The 20,845-nt window shown below is 58.3% G+C and overlaps 1 protein-coding gene across 1 annotated transcript; it reads right to left on the bottom strand.

Annotated features, from left to right (window-relative positions):
- Nucleotides 1-1,994: 1,994 nt before the first annotated feature.
- On the bottom strand, nt 1,995-19,292 carry TESK1 (testis associated actin remodelling kinase 1). Its single transcript, XM_039369039.1, has 10 exons — nt 18,935-19,292; nt 8,084-8,205; nt 7,622-7,670; nt 7,380-7,526; nt 6,888-6,970; nt 6,717-6,807; nt 6,473-6,556; nt 4,638-4,727; nt 4,032-4,173; nt 1,995-3,625 (listed from the first exon to the last, which is right to left on the bottom strand). The coding sequence occupies exons 1-10, from the start codon at nt 19,145-19,147 to the stop codon at nt 2,676-2,678; spliced, it is 1,971 nt and encodes a 656-aa protein (XP_039224973.1). The 5' UTR covers nt 19,148-19,292; the 3' UTR covers nt 1,995-2,675.
- Between the last annotated feature and the right edge of the window lie 1,553 nt (nt 19,293-20,845).

Here is a 20,845-nt window from a genome sequence, read left to right as displayed (position 1 = left end):
AGATCCCTGCAGGATCCTAAGCGTCATTCCTCTCTCCTTCTCAGTTTTTCTTTTCAATTTAAACTCTTGCTCGTTCTCCTTCTCTCATCAAACCATCTCAAATTATCTTTGTTCTGGGTCACCACTCATCTTCCTTCAGTGGCCGTTATTTCCCTGACCTTGTTTGGTCTCTTTTCATCACACACCCACAGACCGAAGCCACCTGCAAGGGCGTTCAGCTTGTTTGGTGTTATGTGCGGCCGAAATCAGTGGTGGGATTCAGATATGTGAACAACTGGTTCTCTGTGTGGCTGCTGCTTCGGGAAGCCCATTCTGGGCCTGGGCAACAAAAAAAATTAGCTACGGGTTCTGTCAAAGTGGTGTGAACTGGATACCCCCAACACTCGCCTGCCCCGGAGACAGCAGGAGGAGGTGCACAATTTTAGGTGTGCCAGAGGGATGTCCTCCTTTTCCTTCTATGCTACTGAACAAGCCACGATGTCTCAAGACAACTATGGTTGGGCCTCACCTCCCTGCCCCCGTGAGAGGCACTGTTTTGGCGCCTCCTTGGGAAGCCAGTCACGATGCTTCTGCCCTCTGCCAAGCACACAAGGGGGTCCCGGGGGTCTTTGGGTCTGGGCCAGGTGAAGGCAGCAGAGGAAGGAGCAGATGGGCCTGAATGAATTGGCAGCAGACCCCAGAACATGCTGCTCTCTTCCAGCTGGGCTGGAAAACGCAGAGAGTGACCGAATGGCCTCCCAGGCCTGGCATGACCGCCGTGCTCCTTGGGGACCCACAATGGACACTTGCGGTTGTGTGCAAACGCTCAACGTATCTGCCTTGCTTTGTGGAAGGGACTTTCCAGGCAGATAGATGGCTCCTCTCCCAAAAGGGCTTCTCATTAACCATTGCCTGCTTGGCTCCGGGCTCCTCCTTGCGCCTGCAGCTCCAGGCATTCCCATGAGGAAAGGCTGAGCCTCTTTTGGGCCCAGGAAGCCCCACACACTCCCCGCAGCCCCAGCCTTTGTAGTGGTGGGGGGGTCTCCTTCAAGCTGTCAGGGTTGGAGTCTGCATTGACAGTGGAGATGAGAAAAGACTTCCCTCATTCCATCATTTGAAAGGATGAAGCAAAGACCAGGGGATACAGTCTGACTTCTCCCTAAAACATACAACAGTTTTCTGTGGCTTTTTTCGTTAATTAATGCGTTTGGAAATATTACCAGAAAGTAATTGGTATGCTACCTTAAATTGTTCAGTGTGTTTATACGCTTATCGTATTCCAGATATTTTCCCACACTATAATTCCTTTTTAATAATAATAGTAATAATGATAAAGTTGAAAGGGACTTTGGAGGCCATCTAGTCCAACCCCCTGTTCAGGCAGGAAACCCTATACCATTTCGGACAAATGGCTGCCCAGTTTCTTCTTAAAAACTTCCAGTGTTGGCGCATTCACTGCTTCTGGAGGCAGGTTGTTCCACTGGTTAATTGTTCTGTCAGGAAGTTTCTCCTTAGTTCTAGGTTGCTTCTCTCCTTGATTAGTTTCCACCCGTTGCTTCTTGTCCTGCCTTCAGGCGCTTTGGAGAATAGCTTGACTCCCTCTTCATTGGGGCAGCCCCTGAGATATTGGAACACTGCTATCATGTCCCCCCTCGTCCTTCTCTTCATTAAACTAGACATACCCTATTCCAGCAACCGTTCCTTATATGTTTTAGCCTCCAGTCCCCTAATCATCTTTGTTGCTCTTTTAGTCTTTGTCCCTCTATAGAATCTACACGTCCCCCAGTCCACAAGTTGCTTGTCACACAAAATAAAGGATACTTTTCTTCTTTGTAGTTGACTATTCCATGTTGCTGCTCCCTCCATTTTCCACCCACAGAATCTAGGCAAAAAAAGCCTTTATGGACTTCGGAGCAGAGCCACAGTCCGAAAGACAGAGCAGCCCCCCCTCCCCCAATTTGCCGGTTCCCCGATTCTCGTCTTCTCAGCAAAGACCACTCAGGCCAGGACGGGGGGAACTGTCATCAGGTTTTATTTTTTTTTCAACACATTAAATAAGCTGAATATATTAACAAGTATTTTCCAAGTATTATTAAAAACGCAGCTGCCTTCTCCACTGGTGCCAAGAAGAGAAGAAGGGCCAAGACGCCAGGCAGACCCACACTGAACCCACCCCACGCAGGGCAGGAGAGGATGGGATGGGCCAGGTATGTATCCTGACTGTCTCCCTGCCCCATCCCTCCGGGACACCCCACGGCGCCATGCCCAGGGTGTGCCAGTCCCTCTCAGATGGCAGAATGAGCTGGCCCTTCCCTTGCCAGCCTCACGGGGAGCACCCCCAACCCGAATTCCCTTCACCCCAGCCCTGCATCTTCCTTCTTGTACCCACCCATGCTGGAGGGCATCACCCCACCTGAGCAAGAGGTCGGGGAACCAAGGGCTTGACCCCAAGGCTGCAATGAGGCCAGGCAGGGGAGGGCCAAAGCAGCAGCAGCCCCTTATTGCACAGAGACCGGACTGGGCACCAGACACTTCCTCCTGGCTTCTGATAGGCTTGGCAGCCCTGCCTGCAACATTGCACCTGCTTGTCCCAATGGGGTAGTGCCACCCCCTCAGCCCATCTGGCTCCCGGAGGTCTGAAGGGCAGCCAGGACGTCCAGGCAGATCCAAAGTGCTCCTCAGCCGCAGGGCCAGCCTCAGGACTGGGCTTCCGGCAATTTGAGGCTGGGTTCTGCCAGGCCCGGTGCCAGGCCCTTGCAATGCTGGGGGTGCCTCTCCGGGCACTGCAGGCTCTTGGCCTCGCAGTTCAGGTTCTGGTAGCGGGGGGTGCTGGCAGCCGGCCGGTGGCAGACAGAAGCAAAGCTGAAGCTGAAGGGAACCAGGCAGCAGGCCGGGCAGGCCAGCACCTCGTCCTGCTCCATCACACAGCTGCTGTTGGAGGGGCTCAGGGGCAGCGCCGTCCCCGGGCACTCTGTCTGCGCTCTCTCCGCTGTGGGAGGCACACTCAGCTCAGAGAAGCCCCCGCCCCAGCCGTGTGGCTTGCTGTTATTGTTCAGGAGTATTCCGTTGGGGGACCACGGCTGGGCTGCTGACACAGCCGTGCTGATGAAGCTGCCGTTGGTCAACAGGGGTGATGGGCTGGCAGATGCTGGCACCGGGCTGTCCGGACTGCAGTCCATCCACTCACCGGCAAAGGAAACAGGGGGGTCCGGGGGTGTATGGTCCAGGGCCGAGAGCGGGCTGTGGGGTGCCTGCTCCCGGCGAGGCAGCTCTGGGGAAGCTGGCAGTGAGCGACACCTACGCAAGATGGGGATGGGCTCGGCAAAGTTGCACTGCATCTCCACAGTGGGTTCTGGTGTGATGGGGGTGCCGGGTGGAAAAGGTGAAGGGGGTGGCAGGTTGAAGGTCAGGGAGATCAAGGACTTGCTGGGCGTGTCAAAGAGCTTGATCCTGCCTCCCTTGAGGTCCTGTCGCTGGGAAAAGGGGTTGACTCGCTGTGGAGTGTCGTGGGCACGCGGCAAGGCGGGCGACCGAGGGCGGAACATGTCCGACTGGCTGCGGGAAAGGGGCTGCTCTGGTGTCAAGAGCCGTTGGCCAAGCAGGCCAGATGGGGCGTTGGGGAAGGAGAGCTGCTTGGCCGTTTGACCTGGATGCAAAAGGAAGGGAGGGCATGTTAGAGGCACCCGACTGCCCTACGCACTGCAAAAGCTGGAGCTAGACCAGGAAACAGCTCAGTTGCACCACGTTCTGAAGGGCTGGGAAGTAACTGCCCTGGCATACGCAGAGAATCGTGCATATTCCTCCCCCCCCCTCCATGGCTGAGAGGCCCAGGAGAAAAGCCCCCTCAAGCCGAGGGTGCGAGGCCTTCCGAGGCTGCTTATTTCCATCCGTCCTACCTTCGCCCCTTCCCAGCACCTGAAACGGTTCCTGTAATCATAATTGTAAATAAAACAAAACCCAACCACGTGATCCCTCTTCCAAGGGGGGGCACTTTCCCACCTCTTCCCCACCCCTCTCCCTGCATCGAAACTCCTGTCTTGAGAGACGCTCACCATTCAGTGCGGGTGCCGAGTTGGCAGGGAGGCCTGTCCCGTTGTTGTCCGTCAGGGCCAGGCCGGGGTCTCCCGTCATCAGCAGCATCGCCTCCAGGCGCTGGACGATCTCCAGGAAGGAGGGCCGGGCCGTGGGCTCCATCTGGGGGCAGGAAAAGGAAGCACGCGGGGCGGCTCGTCTCTTTTGGGTCCAGTTGCAGGCCCAGTTTATGGCGATGGGCAAGCTGCACGTCTCAGGGGGTCCCCCTGGCCTTTCATGTTCAGCACCAGCTCCCTATTCTGCCTTTACCTGTGGAGCAGAGCTGGCCTCCCCTCCTTAGGAAACCCCTCCCCTCCAGCTCAGCCTGCTCTCTGCAGCATCAGCCTCGGAAAAAAAACCCTACAGAATTCAGAAATATAGGTGGGACTCTCCAGGCTGCCTGGTTGCTTTGCCCCTGGATGGTAAAGCTGCAGCCCGAGTGGTGATGCCCGCAGCTCCTGTGAGGACTACGCCCTCCTTCTGCAAGAGATCCCACCTGGCATGAGTGTCCCTTCCAGGGCTCTTCTCTTACTCAGGCTTCAGCAGCCCCCCACTTTCCTTGGGGGGGAGGGGGCGCCAGGACCCACCTTGCAGCAGTGGAAAGCCAGATGGAGAAATGCCGCTGGACAGTTGGCTCCCACCAGGTTGCAGAATGCAGCCACATCGAGGCCAAAGTCCTGCGGAGAGAAAGAGTGAAGGAAGGTAGGGGCTAGGGAAGATCTATTCCCCTCCCCCCCCCCAAAGAAAGATGCTCTTTGGAGGCAGGACCAGTGAGCTAGTTGCTACACTGCCTGGACTCACCCAATTGCAACCATGTTCACCCCCCCCCTCAGAAATTCAAGGGGATTGCTCAAGAGGAAAAGCCTTTCCCAAACGAGCCCCCCCCCCCAATACAGAGTGCTCCCAGTGAGACCCTCGGTAGCTTCCAGGGGTTTGCTTCTGGGCTGGCTGAGCAGGGAAGGTTCAGCCCCCTGGGTTTTATGTTGCAAACAGGCTGGCAGGAACGTGCACTAGCTAGAGCTCCCACATGAAAGAAGCTCACCCAGAGAGCGTCAGCCTTATCCTGCCTGCCCCCCGGGACCCTGCCCGAAGACCCAGGCATCCCAATGGGGATGCCAGGAGGGAGTCGGGGTCAAGATGTCTCCAGGATACAGCCTGGCATGCAAGCAAGTAGCTGCGCAGCAAAAGGCCTCTGAAAAGCAATCAGGAAGAAGGCCCCACTTGTTGGAGGGCAGCCTGAGGTTCTGGGGGGCTTTTAAAAGGGACCCTCTGACCATTTTAGCATCACAGCCAACATTCGGCTTTCTGTAATCATCCCATGGCTTTTAGCACTTCGGGAGGGAAAGCTGCTTCTCCGCTGCACCCGGCACAAAGAGTGGCAGGTAAGCGGCACTTAAGCCAAGGCAGCCTCTGCCAGCCAAGCTCAATGACGGGAACTATGACCCCCCCCTCTCACCCCCCCACCGTCCCATGAGGCCTTTGCATAGTCATCGCCTCCCCCCACTGCCCCGTGGCCAGCAAGCAGGTCTTGACAGGTGCACTGGGTTTAAACGGTGTGCTGATTCAATAAGCACCCCCCATCCACTCGTCCATGAGCTGGCTGAACAAGCCGCGTTCCCCTGAGTCACAAGAGGGGACTGGGTGAAAGCCACGGGGGGAGGGGCGCTCAGGAACTGCCCTGGTGCAAGACTAGCCAGGAGGTAAAACTGGCGAGGTTTCCTGCCTCTAGGACAGTGGTTCTCAACCTTTTTAATGCCGTGACCCCCAACCGGTCGTAAGTCGAGGACTACTCAACTGGTCGTTAAGTCGAGGACTACTCAACTGGTGCAGCACCGTTGGCAGAATGGGACTTGTGGCGGGCTCAGCAGGGCAGAGACAGCCTGGACAATTCCTATTGGCTTTTGAAAGCCAATAGAATTAGACTCTATTCAAGAGAGTCTATTCTATTGGCTTTCAAAAGCCAATAGAATAAAAGGGAGTAGCACAGCTAAGGAAAAGGGGGAAAAAATGGCGTTGTTTGGCGACCCCCGTGAATTGGTCGTTCGACCCCAAATGGGGTCCCGACCCACAGGTTGAGAACCACTGCTCTAGGACTCCTGACACGGAGGGAGCCCAATGGAGCCGGGCTCCAGCACTTCTTCGTGGCACCTCATGGCTGCAAGTTAGTTCACACATGCACCGTTCCCTTTCCCCCCCCCCGAAATCTGATCCCCTGCCAAGGACAAAGCATTCAGGGACTGACTGGGGAGCATCAGAGCCCCTTGGAGCTCAGCCCCTTCCAAACGCCTCCAAGCTCCTGGACTCTGCGCAGGACCGGCTCTTCTCTGCCAACCAGTCTGCCCGCTTTAAACTCTCTTTCCTCAGGGGGGCTGGCAGTCTCCCCTATGGCCGGGGCTGTAGAGGGATGTGGGGGGGGGCTTACCTCTGTGCGAGGCAGGTAGTCGGGGTCAGCCGGCACTCGTGCGATGGTCTCACAAAGGATGATGCCATAGGCAAAGACGTCCGCCTGCAGGAGACAGTGATGGGGTGGTCTCAGAGGGGCTGGGGGAGCCCTGAAGCAGGGGGGCCAGGGACAACTGGGCCAGGAAGAGGGAAAGCAGGCACCCTCATCCTCTCCCCCCCTCCCCCATCTCCCTCTCACTGTCACTCTTTCTCCCGGGGCTCACCTTCTCGTTGTACAGCTCCCCATGCAGGACCTCGGGGGCCATCCAGTATGGAGAACCCACCACGGCCAGGGGCTCCTTCTCGCTGCCCTCACTGGAAGAAGGAGGAGGGGCTGTGAGAATACAGGGTTGAGTTTGGGAGGGGTGAACAGAAGGAGCAGCAGCCAAACTCACCTGTAGGTGGGGATCTTCTCTGCCAGGCCAAAGTCACCCACCACTGCTGTGTAGCCATTGTCCTCACACCTGACCAAGCAGTTCTGGGGGGGGGGAAGAGGGGTACATTTGAGAGGCCATTCCAGGTAAAAGGCAGCTCCTAGGATGGGGCATCTCTGACTAGGCAACCCCCTCCCAGGAAATAAGGAGAGGGCTTAGGGGACGACCACGGCACAGGCTTCCCAGGTGCCAAGAGACTCTGCTATCCCTTCTCTGGGCCGTAGAAACGGGGGGGTCCAGGACTTCCGGGGGATCCCATGGCAGGACCCGCTCTTTCTCCAGCCCACCTTTCGGGGAGGCCCTTCAAGGCTCCCCCTCCGCAATCAGCACAACCCCCGGTGTCAAGCTGCCCCACCACTCATCCGAGATCCAGTATTGGATTCCCCTGCTGAATCCTCTGCCCACGTTGAGGCACAGATGTGGGTATGGGTGTGCAGCAGAGCCCCCCCCCACCTTGGAGGTCAGGTCCCGGTGGAAGATGCCCTTGCTGTGGAGGTAGCAGAGCCCCCGGGCGATGTCCAGGGCCAGCTTGAGGCGGACAGGCCAGGGAAGTGGGGTGGGGCTGTCGAGCAGCTGCTCCAGGGTCCCCCCATTGATGTACTGCGGAGAGAGAAAGAGCAAGTTGTGGGGGCCTCGGTCCCCCAGAACAGCCAGGCCCTTGGCTGATCCTTGACGCCCAGCCCCTAACACCTCACCTCTGTCAGCGCATGCAGCTGGCCCTGGTGAACGCAGACCCCCATGAACCTGGCAGAGGAAGAGAGGAGCAGTCAGCAGTGAGACCCTTGCCTGGTGCCCCTTAGCCTACCTGGAGCTTCCCTCTGTCACCAGCACCCCTGGATAAAAAGGAACAGGACTGCCCCCTGCTCTGCCATGGACACCAGAGGCCATGCTCACCCCCTCCCCCACTCCCAGAGGGTGTTCTATGCATGAGGAGCTCTCGGTGGGGCTCTCTCAAGCCATTCGGGGTGGCACCAGGAGACCCCTGGCAGGAGGGGGCCAGGATCAGGTGGTGGAACATCTGGGCCCTTCTTCCACTGGACTCCTGAACACTTACGCCTGGCTCTCCCAGCTTCCCAGATATGCTGGACCCTCCCCCCAAGCGGTCTGTTTTCTTCCAGGCAGGGGAGCCCCAAGCTCCACCAGTCCCTCTGCCGTACCGGAGGATGTTGGGGTGGCAGAGCCGGTTCATCAGCTGCACCTCGCGCAGCATGTTCCCTCGGTTGCTGGTCAGCTTGTTCATCTTCAGCACCAGGACCTGCCCCGACTGACGGTGCCTCACCTGCAGGGACAGCCGTCCATCACTCCGGGTCACTCTGGCCCCATAGCTGGCGCAGAGAGGAAGCCCCAAACCCCGTTTGGATAGCACCCCGTGGAACCAGCCCCAATGGCAGTCAGTGCCCAAAGGCCTTGGGGAGCAGAGCTCTTCCAGCCTCAACATGCTGAACCAAACCCCTGAAATGCCCATGCAATCGATCCCTAGGCTGGGAATCATGGGAACCAAAGTCCAAAGTTCCGAGGAGATGGCGTACCGGCTTCAGAATCAGCCAGAGTTACAAAACCAGAAAGCCAGAAACAGACTCAAAGCTTTGGAGATGCTTGAGAGCCTGGGGCCAATTTCTCCCCCAAATGGCCTCTACCCCAGGGTTTCCCATCCATGGCTCTTGAGGGGGTGTGGACCCCCAGAATTCCCCAGCCAGCATGGTCTCAGCCCCCTCCTCAGTCAGCAGACTGGCTGGGGGGATTCTGGGGGTCCACACCTCCTCGAGTGCCATGGATGGGAAACCTGCTCTCAACAGTTCAGCTAGTTTCCAGACACCTGACGCAAGCATCATGAACCCCACCCCACCCCAGTTCTGCCGGAGCTCCCTCCCCAAAATTGCCAATGGGCTCACATTCAGGGAATCAGAGGACACCCCCCCCTTTGAGGAGGCCCAAAGAGTGGGCATTAGGGAAGAGCAAAATGTGGAGCAAAAGAGGGGGAGCAGCAGGAAGGAGGGAACCCAGAAAACACATGTGGGACCTGCTGTTAAGCAAGAATCCTCCCTCCCACTCCCAGGTTGCGATGGCTTCTCCTGACTTTCCTCGTTCCAAAGGTTTCTCATATTCTAGCATAATTGCAGACTTCATCTGGAAATTGCTGAGCAGCTGTATTTTTATTGATTTATAGCCTTTGCACCAGCCATTGTCTGAAGCGACACAGAGAGGAATGTGGCATCCCTGCCTGGAGGCTTGCAAAACAGAAAGGGCAGGACAGGACCGGTCAAAAGGCCTCAGGACTTTTGTGGGGCCTTGGGAGGCTCGCCAAACCAGGGCACGTTAAGCGGAGGCGATGCCTCTGCCCCACAACTCCTGTGCCAGCCTGCCCCCCTACCCACTTCCCTTCTATCACTGACCCTCCAGCGACCTCTGCTTTAGGACAGGAGTCTGGGTGCATCACAGCAGCTTCTAGCACCCCATACAGGGCTAATGGGGCAGGAAAATTGGGGGAGGCCAAGCAAGCCAACGCTCGGAAGCCCATTGCTCCAGCACTGCCATCAACCAGGCACAAGGACAAGGTGAATGGCACCTGCCCAGGTGGCACACGTGTTCTTTCAGGGCCAGGAGCTTCCACTCAAAGCCAACTCCAGCATCCCCCCCCCCCTTGGCTCCATTCACAGCACCACAGTGGCCAACCAGAAGACTGTGCAGCCGCCCACCGGGATCTTTGCCTAGCCCTAGACCAGTGGTTCTCAACCTGTGGGTTGGGACCCCATTTGGGGTCGAACGACCATTTCACGGGGGTCACCAAACAACGCAGTCCGCCATTTTTTCCCCCTTTTCCTCAGCTGTGCTACTCCCTTTTATTCTATTGGCTTTTGAAAGCCAATAGAATAGACTCTCTTGAATAGAGTCTAATTCTATTGGCTTTCAAAAGCCAATAGGAATTGTCCAGGCTGTCTCTGCCCTGCTGAGCCCGCCAAAAGTCCCATTCTGCAAACGGTGCTGCACCAGTTGAGTAGTCCTTGACGTACGACCGGTTGAGCAGTCCTCGACTGACGACCGGTTGGGGGTTGCGGCATTAAAAAGGTTGAGAACCACTGCCCTAGACAGTAAGAGCCCCACAGGCTGCTGCCAGGTTTGCAGGCCAAAAGGAGCTCCTTTATTTATTTAGAAATCATATTTATATAGCCGCCTGCCTCACCAAACGTGACTCTGGGCAGCCTAGCATAAAACCATTCAAGAAACCTTAAAAAAAACCTAGTCTCCCCACCCACTGGAGCACAGACTTAGGGGTACAGTTTCCCCACTGTGGAAAGTCAGGCCTTTCCCCAACACGGGGACAGGACTGGGAGGAGGGGGCTGAAAACATCATTTCCCAGGGACAAAATTTCAGCCAGGAGCTGAGCCCAGTCAGAGGATGAATCTGTACCAGACACAGCAGCATCCTCCACCCCCACTCCCCACCACGGCCTGGGAGCAGTCTGCAGCCCCTCACGCCCTGGGTAGGGCAGGCCTGTTGAACAGCTGCCCGGACAGGCCTAGCCGTCTCACCGCCCTCCCCTCACACTGCGGGTGCATCCTCCCTCTCAAATTCCTGGGCTCTGCAGCCGATCATTCCTGTCCTTTTTAGTCCATGCCTGAGTCTCCCTCCGCTGTGCCTGCTCCCCCCACCCCAGCCTCCTGGCCCTGGATATGACTGCCCCCCCAATTCCGGGAGGGGCCTGGGTTGTGCAACCGGGAGGAGCCCAAGATAAGAGTCTCTCCCTGGGTGGGCAGTGTGGGGGACACAGCCCTCCTCTTTGGTTGGAGCCCACTAGCCCTTTTCTCAGCAAGGGATGGGGGTCCCTCCATGCCAAAGCTCCAGATGCCCCCTCTCCATCCACCCCATGCCCAGCCTGGCAGAGCTCTCTCGAGGCTGAGCACCCCAGCTGTGCCGGCAGGGGAGGCCCAGGGTCAGACGGGGTCATGTCGCCCAGAGGGGGACCCCGTCCTATAATAATAATAACAGCAGAATAGACCAGAAAGAACTGGAGAAGATAACAAAATACAAAGACCTACAAATAGAAATAGAAAGACTGTGGCAAAAGCAAGCAAGGGTAGTACCAATAGTCATAGGCACCTTGGGTGCAATCCCAAAACAATTGGAGCACCACTTGAACACCATTGGCATTGACAAATTCGCCATTAGTGAATTGCAAAAGGCAGCCTTACTAGGAACTGCTTTCATCCTGCGACGATATCTGTAATACCATCAAACGTCCACATCTGCCTATCCCAGGTCCTGGGTAAGCTTGACAGGTAGATAAAATGCCAAATCCAGTCTGAACATCTGGCTGACTGTGCGATGATCAATAATAATAATAATAATAATAATAATAATAATAATAATAATAATAATAATAAAAAAAGTTGGAAGGGACCTTGGAGGTCATCTAGTCCAGGGCTTTTCAACCTTTTCACCCATTGTACCACTTTTAGGATATGGCAACATCCGAGTACCACCAGTCGCCTAGCAAGGTATCAAAAACTTGACCCCCCCAAAAAGGAAAAAAGTGATAAAGTACAGGTAGTCCTTGACTTACAACAGTTTGCTTAGTGATTGTTCGAAGTTACAATGGCACTGAAAAAAGTGCCCCCCAAGCCACAGCCGAGCAAGACACCTGCGTTCCCACCCAGTGGCGCTCTTCTCCTGTCTGAGGTTTTCATTGTTGTGAGCATTTCTGTTGAGGATTGGCAGCGGGGGTGGGGTGGGGGGTGTTTGGTTTTTATTCCCCCTGTCTGCTGGGTGGTTGCAGCAGCTTTTGGTTACTTCACATGACCCTGGGACACTGTGACCATCATAAATATGAATCAGTTGCCAAGCATCTGAATGTAAATCACAAGACCCTGGAGGTGCTGCAACATTCTAGCTGATCGGCACTTCTTCTGGGCTCAGCAGAAGCACCAGGATCAGTGCTGCTTTCCAGCTGATTGGTGGTTCTTCAGGGCTCAGCAGAAGCACCAGGATCAGCGCTGAGCTCCAGCTGATCCTGGCACTGATTCTGGCACTTCCACTGAGCCCTGAGAGCCCCGAAGAAGCGCCGATCAGCTGGAAAGTGGCCCTGATCCTGGCGCTTCCACTGAGCCCTGACAGCCCTGCAGCTCCAGCCATCTCTCGCTCAGGCTTGTACGGTGCTGCCACCGGTTCAGCTCATTCCCCTCCCCCGCTACTTTTCTAGGATGGTAGTGTACCACTTGCCAGGTGCCAATGTACCAGAGGTGGTACCCGTACCACTGGTTGAAAAGCCTTGATCTAGTCCAACCCCCTGCTCAGGCAGGAAACCCTATACCAGTGATGGTGAACCTTTTAGAGACCGAGTGCCCAAAAACTGCCCCCGCTCCACCCCCAGCCACGCCCATACCCTGCCTGCCCGCAGGGCCACTCACCGCCTCCAGGGCCCACCACAGATCACCCAGGCGGCCCAGCAGCGCCATGGCGGCCATGCCCTCTGTCTGTCGTGAAGGGGCATAAGGGCAGAGTCCTGTCTGCACTGCCTGGCTGCCATGTCCTTGGCTGTGCTGCTCCACATGGGCCACGCTCGGGGGGGCAATTCTCCTTCAGGGGGGCTGCTGGTGAGGGGGTCACAGGGGGAGGCAAGGCTGGGGCAACGGCATGTGTGCCCACAGAGAGGGCTCCGAATGCTGCCTCTGGCACCCGTGCCAAAGGTTCGCCACCACTGCCCTATACCATTTCGGACAAATGGCTGTCCAGTCTCTTCTTAAAAACTTCCAGTGTTGGAGCATTCACTGCTTCTGGAGGCAGGTTCTGAAGCTGCCTCTGTGGGCATGAGCTACGTAGGGCCTCTGAAGGAGGAAAGCCAGTTGTCTGACACGTCTCCTGCTTCCCTGCCTCCACACGTGAGGCAATGCTCCTGCCAGCCACAAAGCTGCCAGCCACAAAGCCCAAATCCTGTCCATCAAGGCCCCCTGCAGATCTGGGAAGACAGGGCCTCCCGGGCTTAGAGGGCCCCTTGTGGCATCCAGCCAGTCCAGGCCCACAGCTGGAGAACAGCTGCCTGCCAGGAACTGCCACTCCATTGAAGAAGGCAGCATGGCCAGCAGTGCCTCTCCTATCTTGCCTTCCCAGCACAGAAGCTGCTCCCACACAGGGAGGGGGGGCAGACCCAGCCCTTGGACTTCTCGGTGTACAGGGACAGCCTTTCTGGGACACTCAGACAGTTGAGGGGACTAGAACAGGCTGTCACTCCCAACCAGAACCCCCAGCGGGATCACTTTGGACGGAGCTGGACAAGGGTACCCCAAACTGTGGCTGTGGGAGGTCAAGTGCAGCAGCCAAGCTGGATCCCGTGTCTGGGGTGGAGACGCTGCCTGCAGCAGGTGGGAGAAGGAAATATAGGCAGTATTGAGGCAAAGAGAGGCAAAGACCCCCTAGGCCTTGGAGGGAGGGTCAACACGGGCTTCAGGCCTGTCCCACACATGCTGCGAGTCTGGTCTCCAGCTGCAGGGAGAAGGAAGGAAACAGGCAAATGCCGTGAGGGGGGCACACAGGAAGAAAGACGCAGGCCCACTGCAGCGACCCTTTGATGCCAGAGGCTGGCAGGACCTGTGATGCAGCAGCACAGCAGCCAGGCAAGCTGCAGAGGAGCCAAACGTCCCCGATCTCTCTGGGACCTGGTCCCACCGGGGCCCCCAACAGGACTGGAAGAGCAGCTGCACCAGGGAGGAAGCATGATCAGAGATCGTTCTAGAGAAGCTGGACGGGCTGCTGAATTGCAATTGTCAGCGATTCCAGCCCCACCAGAGGATGGTTCTCTTCCTGCAGGTTGAGAGTTCCTCATGGGCTGGCAGAAGGCAGCCTTCGCCTGTCTGTTTGCCATGGCAAAAGGGAACATATAACAATACAGAGTTTGTATTTTACTGAGCAAAAGCAAGAATGCTCTCCGGAAGGCCAGACTTTCTGCCTATTGATCCACCCACAAGACATCACTGTCCCAAAGCGACCAACAGTCCCTGTCAACTCAGGGAAGGACTGAGCCCCTGGCCCAGCACTGGCAGTGCTGCAGGACCCCAGAGATGCCAGAGAGTGCCAGGACAGAACCAGTCCCAGGAAGATAATGGGGCTTGGACCTCTGGACACACCAGAGCATCACCCCACTTCTAAGAGCTGTCCCTGGCCGCCTCCTCCTCCTCCTCCTCCTCCTCCTTCTCCTCCTTCTCCTCCTTCTCCTCCTCCTTCTCCTTCACATACACCCACTACCCTGTTCAAAGCCTCCAAATCTCCTCATCTTTACCCAGGCACATTCACACAACAGCCTTCACACTATGTTCAGCTTGGCATGGATGAAACAGCTACGTGGAGAGAATCCAGCCTATTTGGTCTGTTCAGATGTTGTGTGCTTGAGGATGGAAAGTGGCTGGGAGAGGAGCTGCCCAAGGAAGGGGCAGGCCAGGAGTGGCCCCAGCCCCAAAGCCCCACAGGGCCCCTCTGCCAGCCTCAGGCCCCTCCACTGTTCCAGGCGAACCCCCTTCCACCCAGGCCACAGGCCCAACAAGGGGCAAGGCGACCCCCACTTGTCCACGCAGGGACGGAGAGGGCAGAGATGGGCTCTGACTCAGCTCTGTCTGCCCAAAGCCTGAGAAGCCCCACCCCCAGGAGGCACTCTGTCCCCTGCCAAGCCCCTCCCACACCAGCCACTGCTCAAGCTTCCCAGAAGGCAAAGCCCCAGCCAGGCAGTCCAGAGCACCAGTGCCAGCCTTGTGCTAGCCAACCTCAGGAGCTGGAGGCACGGCAGAGATCCAGCCCACCTCCCCTCCCAGCACAGAGACCCCGAGGCTGGGGGCCAATTGCTTTGGCACAGCCTCACCACTTCACAGACAGGGCTGGCGAAGGGAGTACTAAAGTGGCCGCTGAAAAAGTCAGGCAGGGCAGTATCTGGGCAATCAAGGATCTCTGCCAATGCACCTGGAAGGCAGGCTGAAGAACGTCAGGGGGGATAGGATGCCTCCCCTCCCCCCACTGCCTTCAGTCCACAGGCAACCCCAGGCCTCTGCCAGCCTTGCAAGGGAGCACTCACTCCGGGCACACCCGGCTTCCTGGCTGAGCCAGAGAGGAAAGCAGCCCCTCCCGGCCACCCACCCATGCCCGTGTGCCATGCCCACCCTGGCAGCCGGCCTAGAATCCCAGCACATTCTTAGAGCTGAGCTCCATAAGAGCCACTCGCCTACCTCCAAGGCAGCCAGCTGAAGCGCAGCCATGGCATTCACCCCCCCCCCACAGAACCCCTCCGTCCCCAAGGGCAGCCGGCCCTCCCTCCAGGCCCCCTGTCCCCACCGCCGCCCGGATCCCAGGGAGCACAGCTGCTCCCATGCCAGCCCGTCCATGAGTCAGTCTGAGGCGCCAGGCCAGGCCTCTCCCTGCTTGCCTTCACTCTCAGCCTGCTCACAACACACACACACACACACACACACACACACACACACACACACACACAGAACAGACTGGGCCAGGACAAGCTGAAGGCAGAGCCAGGATCCTAAGCTAAGTCTTTGGGACAGCTCCCCCCCCCTTTGCTACTCTTGAGGGTCTGGCACCCTTGAGGGTCTGGCACAGCCTCAGCACCTGACCTGATAACCCCAATACTTCCCAAGGGAGACACCCCCTCCCAAGATTGCAGGACAGGATTTCCTGCCAAGAGGCTGTAACCCTTCCAAACTGAAGGCACGGCCCCTCCCTGGAGCAAACTGTCCTGACAGATAACCTCCCCCTCCCCAAGGAAAGCCTTTTCCCCAGCTGATGCTGCAGGGGTTCAGCCCCGAGGCCCCCATTGGGAGCCAGAGCGGGGCAGCCATGCTCCTCATGCCACGCAGGTCGCAGCCTCGGACGAGCACCAGAGGTTGCCAAACTCCAGCAACTGCTAGATGGCAGCACGGCATTTCCAAGTTTCAGGCTGGCCTGGGAGCCTGGCACAGCTCCCAGGACGGAGTTCATACAACATCACCCAACTTGGTTCCTGAGCGTTAACCCAGCTTCTGGTTTGCGTTGCCCTAAACTAGAAACTAACCGAAAAAACTGGCATCTCACAGCACGCTAAGCAAGGGGTATTAAGGCCAATGGAAAAACTAATCAGGGCCATCACCAACCAAGTTCAGCACCTGGAGCAATGCAGCCACTAGGCCTTGACGGATGAGTGTGAGTTGTGTGAACTCAAGGTGGCTGCCTCAAAAGAACAAGCCAAGCCGCAAGCACTGGGCCTGCTGAGAGCAACAAAGGCTGCCGGACTCCAAGGCCCATCAGCCCAGCCTCTCTGAATTCAGCAGTGGCCACTTGGTCAATCATCCCCGGCTGGCGGGCTCTGGTGGCCCATGACCCAGCAGGGTGGGCTGCAAGGCAGCAACAGCAGCCAGCCGGGCCAGGGAAAGGGGTCAACAGGGACCTTGCAAGGGAGGAGACCCAGGGAGGACCTGGCAGAGCAGCCAAACTGACCTCCCCATCTGGGTGCCAGCCCAGCAGCAGGAGGAGCTGCCCAAATGAGACTGGCCCCAGAGAAGAACAACGGGGACCCCTCAAAGCCCCCTCCCTCCATAAAAGCAGCAGCTCTGAAGAGCCCCCCAGATCCAGGCTGGAGGAGGACTTGGAAAGGCTCATTCCAGAGGGAGATGGAACACACGCACACCCCATCGCTGCTGCTGAACCCCCACCCTCCCTGCTGCTGAACCCCCACCCTCCCTGCATTGCTCACCGCTGGCCGGGCTAACAGCCCCCTCCTCCACCCAGGGTTGTCACCACATCTACTCAGTGTAGAGCCTGGCCAAAGCTAAGCCTTTGGGTGGCTCACAATGCTAACAAGAGCAGAAGCCAAAGTTATGGAAAAGAGCAGCACACAGTTCTGAAGAAACACGGATATAAGACATCCTGAAAGAGGGCCCCTCCCCCCCCCACATACACACAAAGCCTGGGGAAAGCTAGAAACAGATGGTCAGAGAAGGCTCACTTCCTGGTCCCAGCAGAGGACCCCACTGAATCCAGGGGAGCTGGAGTGTGCCCACCAGAGGGGCACACCGCCTTGAGACCATCCAGACCCTTTGGAAGCACTTCTCCCTGCAGCCAGCAGGAGGCGCTTCTCTCCAGGAAAGCCAGAGAATCAAGGTGAACCAAAGAGTCCAGAGAAAAATGACTCTTTGGACAAGACCCCCCCCCCCCAAGTGCCCAAAGTGGACTGGCGCCTCCTCTGCCAAAGCCTCCTGGTCCCACATCAGCTTCCTCTGCCTGGCCAAAGAGGCCCTTCCCTTCTCCACAGATCCCCCTCCCCGTCACAGCCAGCCTTGGCCAGCCTTGGCCTCCCTCCTGCCTTTGGCTGAGTTGGGGGATGACCCCTCCAGAGCAGAGCTGGACCGGCTCCCCTCCCATGACAGATGGAAGGGCTGGCCAGCCAAGGCCTCTCCGTGCATCAGCCCAAAAGAGGCTGCCTGGAGATCAGAGCTTTCCAACTGGCTGAGCCATATGCTGTCCCGGGACCCCTGCCCCACCTCCAGCAGCAAAGAGGACCTGGACCCTCAGCTCCCTCCAGCTCAATCAATCTAAGGGAAAGCCCCCCACTCCTGTCACCACAGACTCTGCCATGTTCACAGGCCTTTCTGTGCCTCTTGCAGCTGGCAACTGGTCCGGCCACTGGGGTCATCCGTGCCACCAAGCATGGCTGTGTCCATACAGGGCAACCTTCCAAACCAGGGCTGTCAGCTGACCCCCATCCTGGAACATGGCAGGTCCTGTCCAGGGAACCTGTTCAAAGCAAGGGGTCTTTGGCTGGCTGACCACAGGAGATCATTTGGCCGCTGCTGGTTGGCAAGCCAAGGCTTCATCTCTGCCAAGATGCTAAGCAGCTGTCTTGGGCTGCAGACCCCTCTTGTTAACTCTGCACGTGGACAGAGGACCGGCAGCTGGCAAAGGGCCAGAGGGGCACAGGTTTATATCAACAGTAAGCATAAGCTGACACTGAGGCCATCTGTTCCAGGCTGAGCAACAGAACAGGCAAACAACTGTGTCAGAATCCAGCCCCCTTCTGCAGGGGGAGGGGGGCACAGAGGTTCTGGGCAGGACATGGGAGAGCAGTTTCCTGTCAGGTGGCCCAAGTTTAGGACTCCTTGCCTTAAGGGGAGCATGACAGCCATTTGTCACCTTTGGTGACCTCGGAATTTGCCTCCAAGCCCCTTCCAAGATGCCCCTCCCTGGGGGAGCAGGAGAGCAGCGGGGCACCAGAGCCACAGAACCTGTCAAGCATCCCAAGGTAGAGTGGCTGGAAGAGTCGCAGCCCTGCCCATTCATCAGGAATAACAACGAAGTCCTCCATAGCTGGATAAAAATGCCAAATCCAGTGGAAACACCTGGCTGCCTGGGCCAGGAACGAGCCTTCTCGGCCACTTCCCCCCCCCTAGCCAGATCGGAGTCGGCCTCCAGGACGGGACGGGTTTCCCCCCCCTCCCCCGCGGCCACTTGACCTGCAGCGCAAACTGGGGCTTCAGCCAAGGCTGGAGGCTGCGGGGCCCTTGCGGGGCCACGAGGGACCCCGGCTGTCAGCCCGAGGCAGAGCCCGCAGCGATCCAGAGGAAGCAGCCGCGGCTGAGAGGGGACCCAGTCCAAGCGCGGGGGGACCGAGTGAACGAAACCGCCGGACTTTGACGCTTCCCCCGTAGCTCCTCCGTCTCTCGGCTGCCAAATCCGGCCCGGCCCCCTTCGAGCCCACGCCCCCCCGGACCCAGAGCCTCACAGAGCCGAGAGTAAACAGAGCCGAGCCTCCCTTTCGCCTCCGGGGAGGGGGCGGCAGAGCGGCAGCGGGGGGAGAACTGCTCTTCCCCGCGCGGGGCAGGCCAGGCCTGTCCGCCCCTCCCAGCCGCGCTCTCCCGTCTCGGCGGCTGCCCACCTCCGCCCACCCAGCCTCTCACTCGCCCGGGCGGGAGGGCAACGGGCGGAGGGGCTGCCAGGCTCTGGCGGGGCGGGGCGGGCGGGGGTCCGGCGGGTCCGGCGCGCTCACCTTGAAGACCTCGGAGAAGAAGCCGGCGCCGATCTTCTCGCAGTAGAAGTCGTCCAGGCGCGCCAGAGTGGAGACGGCGCTGCGCAGCGCCCGGTAGGAGGAAGGCCGCAGCCGCCCGCCCGCCTGCCAGCCCCCCGGGCCCGGCACCTCCCCCTCGGCCTCGTCCAGCCGCAGGGAGAGTCCGGGCCGCCGCGGCAGCTTCTCCCGCTCCATGCCCGGAGCGCCCCAAGGCCATGCGCGGGGGCGCACGGGGAGCTGCGCGGGGGGCGGCTGCGCTGCGCCCCCGGACGCCGTGGGCTTCGGCCTCCGGAGAGCTCGGCTGCTCTGCGGCCCGCTAGCGGCCGCCCGTCGGAGGCGGAGCCGCGGCGGGCGGAGCGAGTCTTAACTCCTCGGTTGCCGCGGCTGGAGCCGAGCGCGGCGGCGTCTGGCTGCGCTCGGCGTCCCGGGGGCGGCCGGGAGGCGCGGCTCCGGCTCAGCCTTCGCCCGCCTCTGGCCGGCCCCTCTCCGCGGTCCGCGCCTGTCCGCCGGCGACCCATCGTTGGGCCGTGGCCGAGCTCATCCGAGGCCCAGGGAGGCTGCAGCCGGCGAGGAATCCGACCTTGCCCCTGCCTCCTGCCCAGCCCCGGCCCGCCCGGCCGCTTGGACGCAGCGCCCCGGCCTGAATCGCGGAAGTGGAGGACTTCTGGCCGCGGCGCCCTCCAGATGTTGGGACCGGAGTCCATCGCATCTGGAGAGCCGCCCTCATCCGCGGACGAGCCGGAAAACGGCTTGTCCGAGTAAGGATCCAGCCCTTTCGGAAAGTCTCCGCGTTTACCGGACATCCTGTCCATAAGGACGCAACATCTGCCAAGCTGCTGCCTTGTTAATGGAGCGGCCGAGCAGGTGGCGTTCCAGCTGTTTTTCCTAAATGTTGGAGGCAGAGCAAAGCTGCTTCTGCATATGGCGACTCCAGGAGTTGAGCAGGTGTTTGTTCACCTGTGGAACTCACTTCTCCAGGTGTGCTGGCGGGAAATCATGGTGGTTCCATGCTGGAGGGCCAGATGTGTGGTCCTCCAAGTCCTGGCAAGGGGGCTCTTGCCTTCATTTTTATGTCTTTATTTTATACTATTTTTTTATTTAACTGTTTGGCCTCTGAGGCAGTGGACAACCTAGGCCAGGGGTAGGCAACCTTGGCTCTTTTATGACTCGTGGACTTCAACTCCCAGAATTCCTGAGCCAGCATGGCTCAGCTTGGAAACCTCTCCCTTTCCCCTCAGCATGGCTGGCTCAGGAATTCTGGGAGTTGAAGTCCACGAGTCATAAAAGAACCCCTGATTCCTAGGCAAAATGAGGATTTCAAACAACAGGAACCAAGCAAATCAACACAGCATCAGCCATGTGAACCTCTTGTAGGAACCTCAATGGCCAACCAGCTCTTCCCTGAGCAAATGAGTAGAATTGAGCCACTCTAAATTGGGACTTCCTGGTACCAGTCCCTGCAGGTGGTCCTGGATGATGGATTGAGAAATTCCCAGAAAAGCTCATCCCCCAGAGCAGGGGTAAGCAAGCTGGCTCAGGAATTCTGGGGGTTGAAGTCCACGAGTCATAAAAGAGCCAAGGTTGCTACCCCTGCCCCAGAGGGTCCGATCCCATTCCCATTCCCTCTCCAATCCAGCCCTGTGCTCTTCTCTTAGCTGCCTGAAGAACAAACGTGGATTGCAAGCAGAGGGAGTGATGTTCACACCAGAAATGGAAGTTATCCAGTCCCTTGGTTTCCTCAGCCTCAGACAAATCCCAGGTGACCTCAGTATGGTGGATTATGGGCAGGTGGTGCCTACCTGCCAGGGCCATGAGGAACTGTGTCCTTCAGAGCAAAGTCAGCTTCCTTTCTGGGGCTTGAGACAGCAGAGGTCTCCATTGCCACCACCACCA

The sequence above is a fragment of the Crotalus tigris genome, unplaced genomic scaffold (assembly GCF_016545835.1).
Source record: "Crotalus tigris isolate CLP2741 ecotype Arizona unplaced genomic scaffold, ASM1654583v1 scf7180000020963.25688851:1431469, whole genome shotgun sequence".
Classification (NCBI taxonomy): domain Eukaryota; kingdom Metazoa; phylum Chordata; class Lepidosauria; order Squamata; family Viperidae; genus Crotalus; species Crotalus tigris.
This window is presented reverse-complemented; position numbering and strand designations above follow the sequence as displayed.

Excerpts from the sequence above, each read along its gene's own strand:
- TESK1 (XM_039369039.1), bottom strand. The coding sequence starts at position 19,147 with ATGGAGCGGGAGAAGCTGCCGCGGCGGCCCGGACTCTCCCTGCGGCTG. Across the intron at positions 7,527-7,621 it reads AGCTGCATGCGCTGACAGAG|TACATCAATGGGGGGACCCT; the intron begins GTGAGGTGTTAG and ends CTCTCTCCGCAG. Across the intron at positions 6,808-6,887 it reads GAGAAGATCCCCACCTACAG|TGAGGGCAGCGAGAAGGAGC; the intron begins GTGAGTTTGGCT and ends TCCTTCTTCCAG.